The sequence below is a fragment of the Protomyctophum bolini genome, assembly GCF_963924005.1.
Source record: "Protomyctophum bolini genome assembly, chromosome: 11".
NCBI classification, from domain to species: domain Eukaryota; kingdom Metazoa; phylum Chordata; class Actinopteri; order Myctophiformes; family Myctophidae; genus Protomyctophum; species Protomyctophum bolini.
Window position 1 is genome coordinate 33490591 of NC_137872.1, and position 12500 is coordinate 33503090.

The 12500-nt window shown below is 47.4% G+C and overlaps 1 protein-coding gene across 1 annotated transcript in view; it reads left to right on the top strand.

Annotated features, from left to right (window-relative positions):
* nfixb (nuclear factor I/Xb) overlaps positions 1-12500 on the top strand; it is a 160780-nt gene that overhangs the window by 120642 nt on the left and 27638 nt on the right. Inside the window, 6 exon segments of the mRNA XM_080777063.1 lie at positions 2854-2919; positions 7333-7337; positions 7343-7367; positions 7370-7405; positions 8612-8732; positions 11836-11966. Coding sequence (XP_080633189.1) covers positions 2854-2919; positions 7333-7337; positions 7343-7367; positions 7370-7405; positions 8612-8732; positions 11836-11966 — 384 coding nt within the window.

The following is a 12500-nucleotide window of genomic DNA, read 5'->3' on the forward strand; positions in this document are numbered from 1 at the left end:
GTGTTTACCAAATGGCTTATGTTAAGTCTATAGCGGTGAGTCCCAGGTGGCAGGCAGGTGAGACCACGGTCTGGCCCACAGCTGTGGTTTGAATGGATGAGGACGAGGCCTTGCCAGTCAGCTATATTATCATTCTCATCTCGCCTAATGGCCGGGGCCAGACAGCAGCGCACGCACGCACACGCACTCACGTGCACGCGCACTCACGCAGACACACACACACACACACACACACACACACACACACACACACACACAGCTTCCATCGCTGCTCCTCATTAGGGACCTGACTATATACGACACACTGTCGTGTCACATGTTGTCATGGCAACCAGTCACGAATTTCGATAGTATATAACGGTCGTTCCGTTGCCGGGTAAAAAAAAACACGTACGCATGGCAGAGAGCCCCGCCCCCCGAACAGCTTTTAGACATTCAGAGAGCAGTCAAAGGAACCACCAGCCTGTGTCTCATATACGCCTAATTAGTACACAACAAGTGGTTCTCATCCAGCAATTTAGACATTCAACGATGTGCGAGTTATAGCCTTTAGTTTAGAGTGAGTTTGGTGTGGTGCCCCGACCCGACCACAGCAGATCTACAAGCTCACACAGCGATGCCATACTGCGAGGCGTATAGCAGCGCGCCGCCTGTGGATTGGCTGTTTTCATGGCGTGACACCGACGCGCTGCTGCTGCACGGGGGCGTAAATCAGACTTCGTACAATCAGACTTCACGTATACAGGCCTGGAGTTCAAGTAAAAAGACTTCACCTTATTTGCCTTTGCATGAGAATGTGCTTTTTGGCACGAGATGACAGACAGACGGCGGCATGGATGATTTCCTCATGTTCTCCCGTTCTCATCCTTCCTCATAACTTATGGATGTTGGCCTGACAGCCGTGATCCCCCTCCCCTCGCCTCTCGCTCTCCGCTATAGGCTGTGATCCCCCCCTCGCCTCTCGCTCTCTGCTGCAACGCATGCTTTGAGGTCCAGCGAACACCAGTGACGCTCGCGGGACTGCATGCAGACACCAACATTAGCAGTGGTTTCATTTGCACCCCATTAGCACTATATACATAATCCTCCGTAGGTCTTTTTTTTATCTTTAGGACCTGTGGGTCTCTGTGTGTGTGTGTGTCTGTGTGTCTCTGTGTGTGTCTGTGTGCGTGTGTGTGTGCGCATGCGAGCGTATGTGTGTGTGTGGGTGCACCGTCAGCTAGCAGGAATGCATTGGTACCGCCAAAGCTAAGATGGCTGCCAAGCGCTAAGATGGCTGCCAGGATTCCACAGAGAGCGACAGCATGAGAGAGAGAGGGAGAGAGAGAGAGAGAGAGAGAGAGAGAGAAAGGGAGAGAGAGGGAGAGAGAGAGAGAGGGAGAGGCAGGGAAGAGAGAAAGAGAGTGAGAGAGAGAGAAGGACGAAGGAGAAAGAGATGGACCCTGAGCGAACAAGCGTGCGGCGGGGGGGGGGGGGGGGGTGGTGGGGGGGCTGTTTTAGACTGATGGGGATTTGGAGAGAAAAAAAGAAAAAAGAAACTCTATCCCCTGTGTTTTTCGTCTCCCCAAAGAAGTGATGTAGTGATTTTGCCCCGTCTCCTTTTTTTTGTTTTCCCAGCTTTGGCAGCGGACAGACAGACAGACGGGCGGACAGGGTGAATAGTGCAGCCAGTTTAACTGGCACATCGTGTGCTCGCGGCTGGCGCTATCCGAAAATTAGGATGCTGATGGTGGGCTTAGAAGGAGCAGGGGGGCCGCCATGGGAGGGGGGGGGGGTTAGTACTGGAGGGTGGCGAGGAGGGCACTGCGGCTGGCCCCGGCCCGGTGGAGACTTGGACCGCGGGACTGTCTTAAAGCTTCAGCTCTAATTGTCCTGGATGGTATATATACTGTATATATACTGTATGATATATATACGACCATAAAGCGTCACAATTAAGGCCGCATGACACAGTATAGATGAGGAACGGCATGCATGGTCAGCACTAGTGGCCAAAACCCAAACCTAGTGCCCACAGAGGCAGGCCTCGTATTGCAGCGCTGACCGTTGTCACCAGCCTGTCAGTCGTTACAGTCGTTAAGGTGAAGGCGGAGAGACAAACACGGCCGTCCAAACGACGTCCTATAGGACCCAGTGAGCAGCGCAGAGAGACGGGACGAGTGAGACAGACAGACAGAGAGAGAGAGAGAGAGAGAGAGAGAGGCAGGGAGAGAAAGCCTGCCAAGGTTATTTGGGACCTGTGTTTACTGCACGGTGCCAAAGGTCTTTACTGGGATGGCCAGGCCGTGGGCCTGTGCCCAGTGTGTCTCCCTCACAGGGAGAGAGAGACACAGAGAGAGACTCACAGAGAGAGAGAGAGAGAGAGAGACGCAGAGGTGTCCAGGAAGGAACATTATGGGAGAAATCTTCTGACCGTTACATGTTTTAAGTCATATAATCGTCTTACATTCACTCGACACTCAAAAACGGAAGCTTTTGAAGTGTGTGTGTGTTGGAAAAGTGATCTTTCCCCAAGCATGCAGCGTTGGACTCCACACGGACAGCTTTGACCTTTTGATTTGCTATTTCATGGAAGGTTTGGGAAGGTTCAACATGGGCTGGAATACCACGCAGCTTCTCTTTCCTCAGACATTGATCTCGTTGGCAGACAGACAGACAGACAGACAGACAGACAGACAGACAGACAGACAAAAATGCCTCTTCTAAAGTGTTTCAGAAGAGTTTTTCTCTAATGCTGACCTGCCCTCCTGCCCCCTCACCTTGTGTAGTATCCAGACATCTGTCTATTGCTTAACCATCTCTCTCTCTCTCTCTCTCTCTCTCTCTCTCTCTCTCTCTCTCTCTCTCTCACAGAACAATCAGGACAATCAGACAACTCGAACCAGCAAGGAGACACAGACATAAAGCCACCGCCCAATGGTGAGGAAACACACTCATTGCATGACACACACACACACACACACACGCGCACGCGCACACACACACACACACACACACACACACACACACCACACACACACACACACACACACACACACACACACACGCGCGCACACACGCACACAGTCATACATCAATTCCACTTCCTTTACACAGCATGCAGTACTCCAATGAACAAGCATCCTGTACATTAACCACATAATACTTCACCGTAAAAAAAAAAAAAGAAAAAGAAAAAATAGCCGCGTTGTTTAACGATCAATTATCTCGTTCATTTTTCTCTATTCTGAACGTGAAACATTTTGGCCTCTCTCTCTCTCTCTATATAAATGGCATCATGCCCAAAACACAGGATGGCCCGGTTGGTTGAACGAACGGCGCGGGTTAAAGCCGTCATGCAAATGCATCCCTCGGAAAAACTTTCACACATGCCCCCACACCGCAATCACAAACACACGCACACGCATATACTGTACTGTGTCACACACACACACACACACACACACACACACACACACATCACACACACGCGCAGCGCGCTGCGCACGGACACAATACCCCAACACACAGGCCCCTCTGTGAGCGAGCGTGTGTCCCGGCGGAGCCGGGTCCTAAGTTTATTATAGTAAGGGGAGCTGATGGGGGCTGTGCTGCGAGTGTGGCGGGCCACTCATAAATCACACTGACGTTATTGGAAGATGGGAACCACATGGCCGCTAGCCGCGCTCAGCGCTGACCTCATGCGCCGTCCCCGCTGTGGTTAACCCTGCAGGGAGGGGGAGGGGGGGGAGGGAGAGGAGGAGGGAGAGAGAGTGAGAGGGAGGGAGGGAGGAGGGAGGGAGGGGAGGGAGGGAGGGAGAGAGGGAGGGGGGGAGAGGGAGATGGAGAGAGAGAGGGGGAGAAGAGTGAGAGGGAGGGGGTGGGAGGGAGAGAGAGAGTGAGAGGGAGAGGAGAGAGTGAGAGAGAGAGTGAGAGGGAGGGAGGGAGGGGGAGAGAGAGTGAGAGTGAGAGGAGAGAGAGAGTGAGAGTGAGAGGAGAGAGAGAGTGAGAGTGAGAGGGAGGGAGGGAGGGGAGAGAGAGTGAGAGTGAGAGGAGAGAGAGAGTGAGAGTGAGAGGAGAGAGAGAGTGAGAGTTGAGAGGGAGAGAAGCAAAGTGATGGATGGATGCAGAGGTGGAAAAAGTACTCAAAAAGTTTTACCTATAAGTAAAAGTATCAATACTACAATATAGAAATGCTGAAAGTACAAAGTATTGTCATCGACATGTACCTAAAGTACCAAAAGTAAAAGTACTCATTATGCAGAATGTGTCATTTCATGTTCTCAAATGCATACTGTATGCATAATCTTAGAAATATCAGATGTAAAAAGCTCACAATGCATCTCATTGTGACGCATTGTGCAGCTTGTAGATTGTCTATTTTCAAATGGTTATTGTTATGTTATTTTTTATGTTTTTAATAATAATAATAATAATAAATAAAAAAGTAACAAAAGTTTTCAAATAATAATTGTAGTGGAGTCAAAGTACAATATTTGCCTCTGAGATGTAGTGGAGTAGAAGTAAAAGTACTGGACATTGGAAATACTCAAGTAAAGAGAGAGTGAGAGAGAGAGAGAGAGGGATAGGGACGAATAGGGAGGAGAGAGAGCGATAGGAACCAATGAGAGGAGAGAGAGAGCGATAGGAACAAATGAGAGGAGAGAAAGAGCGATAGGAACCAATGAGAGGAGAGAGAGAACGATAGGAACCAATGAGAGGAGAGAGAGAGCGATAGGAACCAATGGGAGGAGAGAGAGAGCGATAGGAACCAATGGGAGGAGAGAGAGCAGAAGAGGGAGAAAACCGAGAGAACAAATGTGGAGGAAGAGAAGAGGAGGGAGTGAGGCGGGGGGGGGCGGGGGGTGGAGGAAGAGGAGGGGGGTGGAGGAGAGGAGGGTGGTGGAGGAAGAGGAGGGGGGGGGGGGGAGGAAGGGCGTGGATTTAAAACTAAGTCACCCGTGGAGTCGAGGACATCCTACTATACTGTATAGACACAGCAAATACAACTGGACATATGGATGTGGACAGTATGGAGTGCACACACATCTGTTAACACACTGCGTGTGTGTGTGTGTGTGTGTGTGTGTGTGTGTGTGTGTGTGTGTGTGTGTGTGAGATGTAGAAGTACGTACAATCACGCATGATGACATGTATTCAATCACACACACACACACACACACACACAACTGCACATGGGGTGGGAGGGGGAAGGGGAGGGGGAGTCTGACAAAACTTCAGAACAGCGTGCACAAACATGGCTGAGCCAATCGGTGCAGCCAGTCATGACATCATATAGATAAACAGGGTCCATAGCAGAGCCCTCTGGCACACCGACTGCCCACAGGACCACATATGTCAACATTACAGACGGTGCGTGCGTGCGTGCGTGCGTGTTCAACTACTCGCTGTGAATGCACTTATTATGTGTGTGGTATTTGTGCAGTACGTGAATGCACGTACGTGCGCACACACACACACACACACACACACACACACACACACACACACACACACATACACATGCACATGAATACACCTTGGTGTTTATATCCTATCCCTGCATGTGTGTTTGATATTACGTGCACACACAGACGCACATTGTATAGTACAGTGGTTCCCAAACCTTTCAGCCCGTGACCAAAACTGAAATGTGATATTCACCCGGGACCCAAACTTCACACCGCGTTGTGAGTGAGCTTGTAGATCAGCTATTTTCACTACTTCTTAAATATTTGTTATTTTGTCCCGCCCCCTACCATGGCCCAGGAAATGATTCTCCGTTCATTTTCCTCATAGACATTTCAGAAAGTATTTATTTAAAGACGTTTACGCTGCGGACAAAGCCAACTCTTGCCGTGACAAATCATGACAACAAACAAAATCTTTCGGGCCAAACAAAGAAATAGAAAGTAGAAAAAAACGTCAGGTTACAAGACTTTTTTTGTTGTTTTTCTTCTATGTAATTATTTGTTTGGTCCAAAATATTGTGTGTGTTGTCATGATTTGTCACGACAAGAGTTGGCTTCGTACGACGCTTATAAGGTCTTTAAATAAATACTTTTGAAATGCCTATATGGGAAAAATGCATCGGGATTCATTTCCTGGGCCTGGCGTCGTCATGAAAGGGGGCGGGACTGCGACGCTCTATAGCAGGCGTCAGCGTTGGCCTGGTATTCCCCTGTTGCGTTGGACGCGGGCAGGCGGGCGGGCAGGCCATGCATGTGTGTGGGGCTGTCAGCGGTGCAGGACAACCTGTCTAGAGACTTGATTTGATAAGTGTGCGATACGTCGTCCAACCAGAGAGAGCCTGTCCTATCTTATGGAAAACACATGGCCCCCATTGGACGACACCAGCGGGTTTTATCTGCTTTTTCCATGTGTTTTTCAAACTGCGTTTGCGTCTGTGTGTGCGTGTGTGTGTGTGTGTGTGTGTGTGTGTGTGTCTGTATGTGTGTGCCACATACAGTTTGTACTGTATGTGGACCTACTGTGTACTAAACCAGAAGAGTTGACCAGAGTACCCCAGGGCTTTATATTAGGCCCCTTGCTTTTTTAACTGTTGTAACTGTGTTCGCGGAAAATTGCCGATCTACAAGCTCACACAATGCGTCGTGTTAAGACGCATTGTGAACTTGCAGATTGCCTGCTTTCACAGAGGCCCCTCCCCTTTTCCACCAGGGTTGAACCGGTTCCGTTCAGTTTCTTTCTTCTAATACTGAACCAGTTCAGAGTGTTTCCCCCTGAAAACCAACTGGTTCTGATTCTGAACCCTGAAGGTTGGCTCGGAACTGGAACCAAACAAAATGGCCGCCGGTTCCGTGAAAAGCACCCCGGTTCCAAGAATCTAGAACGGAACCGGTTCTAGAACCAACGTTATTTTGGTGGAAAATGCGGGCCTGAACGTTTGCCTCGGAATTGTGACGCTCGCACTGACGATGCTCCCTCCCTACCTTCAAAACCGCCCTGAAAACCCACCTGCTTAGACTAGTCTTCCGAGTTGACTTGATTTCAACTTGTTACTTGTAGTGTTCTATTGCTTTTAATTCTTATATTTTATTTCTTAATAAAGTTGTGCTTTTTCTATGTTCTCTCCCCTGGCCCGCACACATGCAAAACGTCTTTGAAGAGTACTATATAAATCCCAGATATTATTATTATTATTATTTATTGGTACGCAGTAAAAAGCCTCTGTGTCAATTTAACCATTCTTTACAGTCTCTGCGTTTAGACGAACACAGAGTTATATTCTTACGGCGTATAGTATGTGTACTTCTATGAATATCATATGTGCATGTCTGTGTTGCTCTCTCTCTCTCACACGCTCCTCTCTCTCCCCGCTATCCCCTGCAGGGCACTTGAGTTCCAGGACTGCTTTGTGACTTCTGGGTGTGGAACGTTGCCGAGCTGGTCCGTGTGTCACAGAGTGAGTCACTACTATAATTTCCTCTTGTCAGTCGGTCTCTCCCTGCAGACGACACAAACGCACGCACGCACGCTGACGACGACACACTACCCACTTCACTCTCCCTGTCACTCCCAATACATTCTCTTTCACTCCCTCACACAGTCTTGAGTCACCGTATAGTCTAATACTTTAATAGCAGGACTTACCCCGAGCGAGGCAGCCTCACTCAAACCCTGGCCTTGCATGGAGACCCATTAAGTGGTCCATCAGTGGAACGGAGTGTGGAGTTTTCTAAACCAGCGATGAGTAAACGGGTTTGTGAGCTATAATGAACTGACTTCATGTGGGCAACGTGTTTGTGTACGACATGTGATACTATACCTTCCCCTGGAGCTCAGAATACCGCAGGACACACAATAAGTCAATTATTGAATGTCATTGATGGAATAAGTCAATAAATGCGTCTTTAAATAAGTAAAAACAATAATTCTGAAGAAGATTCTCAAGAAATGAATGCATGTCTTTGATAGCTATTCTTCTTTCAATTGTTTACACGACCTACGTACAGTAGAGGTCTGTCCAGATAGATCAAAAAGACATGCTTGCCAACCTCATTAATATTTATCATAACAATTCAGTTTTCTTTTGTAGAGATGCATGATATAATCAGTAGCGTATCGACCATTAAAACGCCACATCAGTATCGTCGGATCGGTCTCAAAATAATCCCCATTATTTTCAACGATATTGATGACGCAATAATAATGTGACTGTCCAATGGCTTTGCATTCGGTAGTGAAAACAGACACTTGGATAAAGAGTAGAGGGCTATTTATTTATTGATTGATTGAATTAAGCAATATTACACGAGAGGGCGTTGTTTAACTTGATTATTGCCACGACAGTGATGCGGTCAGGAACGAGACGAAGTCGAGTTCCGCAAGCATCACTGAAGTCACTAATCACGTTAAACAACACACTCTCGTGTAATATTGCAATTCTACAACAGTTACCCTAAGAAAATCAATTTTTTAATGACAGAAGTATAGTCACTACGAACACAAATGTCCCCAAAAAACTATCTAGCCTATAGCCACCGAGTTTGCTAGCGCTCTGGGAAAACAGAGCGGCTGAATTATTTGTTTTGATTAGGTGGTGAACAGCGCTGGTTTGTGTTTCTCATGAATGTTCCTTCCATGTTGTTTTGTGGTCTCTCTCTCTCAGCCCCGGTCGCCACGGCATCCGGACCCAACTTCTCCCTGGCTGACCTGGACAGTCCCGGTTACTACAACATCAACCAGGTGGCCCTGGGGCGTCGCTCCATCACCTCCACTCCCTCCACCAGGTACACACACACACACACACACACACACACACACACACACACACATGTCTGTGTAAATGAAAACAATGTGAATTCTGCCAAACAAAATGTCAACTTTGTGTTGATTTTTCCTATTTCAATTCGTATGTGGACCTGACATTTTTATTTCAAAACAATTTCCGTATCCGGTTTTGTTTGTAATGTTGACAGAATTCACACTAAATATCCACGTGCACATTATGATAATCACAGGAGTATACACGTTGAAAAGGAAACAAAACTCACACACACACACACACACACACGCACGCACGCACGCACGCACGCATGCACACACGCAGGCTGTGCACTGAGATTTCACTACTTCTGTACTAATAATAATACTCCTTGTTTCTTCTCATGCCTGGTTCATACTGACGTCCTGCATGTGATGATGTCAGCGCACAGCAACGCAGTATGAACCGAGCATTGACTCTCTCTAATCTCTGACGTGTGTTCTCTTTTACTTAACACTCTAGCCTGCTCTGCTTTCTCAACCTTTCTCCTTTTTTGTCCTCCTCTTTCTCTTCTCTTCCTCCACTAATCCCGCTTCCCTCCTCTTCCCTTGTTCTTCCTTCCACCAAACAATGTCTGTCACATTGTCTGTGTTTCTTGTTTTGCCTTATGTCTCTGTTCCGTGTCCCCCCCCCCCCCCCCCCCCCCCGACCTAATCATTCTCGTAACTCCCCCCCCCCCCCCCTCCCCCCCCCCCCCCTCATTCTCTCCGTTCTTGTTTTCTGTCGCTACTTTTTCGCTGCAGGACTGAAATGGAGCTTTATGCCAGTCTCCCACGGAGGTAGTTACACTCATTGCAGACTATCTCCCCTGATACTAATGTAACACAGACCCCCGGATAACACTCACAGCACAAAGCCACACACACACACACATTAACGCACGTGCACACTCACAACGTATACTGTATGTATGTACACGCATGCACGCACACACAAACACACGTGTGTACGATCTGCACCTACACATGCAGTATGTATTTAAACCTGCTGGCACAAGCATGCACACGTACATCCACACACGCACATTATGTTTGCACCCAAAGTACACGCAGTTATGGCACACAAACACGCACGCGCGCATGCACACACAACCCACACAAAGATTCGCAATGATCCACTGTACATTCAAAACCCCCTTTATTTCTTTATTGGTCGCAGATGTACGAGTCCATATGAATCCGCAATCACACACAAGAATGTGCCCCGCCATCACCATGCACACTTTCTACACACACACACACACACACACACACACACACACAGTCTCCAGTGTGAGAGAGCTGCTCCAGGCTGTTATGGATACAGCATGTTAAATAACCCATTCTGACCTGAGATCAGATTCTAAAAAATGTCTTCTACATCCTGACGGTTTTCTGAAAAAGCCATGTTTCTATGTCAGTCGTTCTTAGATTTTTCAAAAATAGCAGACCTACAAGCTCGTAGCGCGCCCCTTGGTGGCGCGCTATGAGCTTGTAGATCTGCTATTTTTCAATAGCTAAAGCATAGCATAACACCAAAAGGGGTTCTCGACAAAAATGGGATAAACCCTGCCCTATGCTTGTGTTCTCTCTAAGGTCTCGTTGCGTTGTCCCCTCCGCTAAAACACAATATCCCCAAAAACCCCCGAAGGGAAACATTAACATTTACAGTTTTCAAGTCGGTTATTTCTCTTGCTCCGGCTTCTTGTTTAGGAGTGAAAACTCCACTCCATTTCTCTCCTCCACAGTGTCTGTGAAACGGCTTGTTTGTGCTGTTGGCACTCCTAACCGAAACAAAGCCGCGCCATTAGCCATGAGGTAGCCATTAGTAATGATGTCCCCTGATTTCATTGAGGAAATGCAAACAATACTCTGAGCCATTCGAAGCGTTTCTGCTTCGTTAAAAATCACCGCGGGGAGAGAGGGAGAGGGGGAGAGAGGGAGAGAGAGAGAGAGGGAGGGAGAGAGAGGGAGGGAGGGAGGGAGAGAGAGAGAGAGAGAGAGAGAGAGGGGGGGGGAGGGAGGGAGGGAGGGAGGGAGAGAGAGAGAGAGAGAGAGAGAGAGAGAGAGGGGGAGAGAGAGAGAGAGAGAGAGAGAGAGAGACACACAGGAAACAGAGGTCAGTGAGAGGGGACACCGTACGTGACCAAGCTGTCTTTATTATAGGTCGTCATGACTTCATGACTTTAAATCCCCGGGAGGAAAAGTGACGAGAATCTTAAGAAGTAAAATTCTGAAATGGCAAGAGGGTTTCCTGACGAAAAAAACCACGTCCAACCCTTCCTTTGTACAGTACACAGTAAAAGTGTGAACCCTTCCTTTGTACAGTACACAGTAAAAGTGTTAATTTACCCACTTGTATGAATGATGCCTCCCAAAAGACCCATCCCTTTTATAAGACACCAAAAACATAAATAAACAAAATCGCATTCACTTCCTGAACACAGAAACGTCACTAAAAGAAAAGAAAGAAAATTATTTGTTTAATACCCATTTAAACTGAACACCACTCATATCATCAGAGAGTGTACGAATGTAACCTTCTGTATAGAGCGTCGCAGTCCCGCCCCTCGAGAGACCCGGAAAATAAATCCCTGTTCATTTTCCTCATAGACTTTTCAGAAAGTATTTATTCAAAGACGTTTACGCCGCGGACAAAGCCAACTCTTGTCGTGACAAATCATGACCACAAACACAACTTTTCGGCCTGAACAAATAATTAGAAAGAAGAAGAAAACGGAAGGTTACAACACCTTTTTGTTGTTGTTTTTCTTCTTTGTAATTATTTGTTTTGTGCAAAATATTGTGTTTGTTGTCATGATTTGTCACGACAAGAGTTGGCTTTGTACGACGCTTATAAGGTCTTTAAATAAATACGTTTTGAAACGTCTATGGAAAAAAATGCATTGGGAACTATTTCCTGGGCCTGGCGTCGTCATGAAAGGGGGCGGGACTGCGACGCTCTATAGAGTGTTGAGTTAACGCTGATGATTCTACGGTGAACAAACGATATATTACAGTATGTGTGTGAACGTTATGCCTCATGTTAATATGCTCTGTTCCCCCCCCCCCTCTCTGGCCTCTGTGCAGCTCCAACAAGCGCAAGTCCATCGACGACAGTGAGATGGAGAGTCCGGTGGACGATGTGTTCTACTCGGGGCGGTCCCCGGCCGCCGGCAGCAGCTCTCAGTCCAGCGGGTGGCCTAATGACGTGGATGCAGGTACACACAGTCACGTCCCCTGAGATCAGACCTGAGATCAGATTCTAAAAATGTCTTCTACACATCCTGACCGTTTTCTGAAAAAGCTATGTTTCTACGTCAGTGGTTCCTTCGATTTTTTCAAAAATAGCAGACCTACAAGCTCGTAGCGCGCCACTCGGTGGCGCGCTACGAGCTTGTAGATCTGCTATTTTTCAATAGCTAAAGCATAGCATAATGCTAACGCCAAAATGGGATCCTCCACACTATACTCCTCCACACATTCATATGCTGGCCTAGTGACGTGGATGCAGGTACACACAATCACGTCCCCCTGCAGGCCTTATACTGTACCTTATACTCCACACACACATTCATATACTGTACACCCATACTGTGCCACTGGAGTGTCGTCGTAAGATTTCACTGAAAAACAATGACTGAAAAACGATTACGGTTCCTTACGATAACGGTCATTCACCTTTAAAATACTTAAACACACTTATTACACACTGGCTCTAATTATATAAAATATAAACGTGCGCGTGTGTGTGT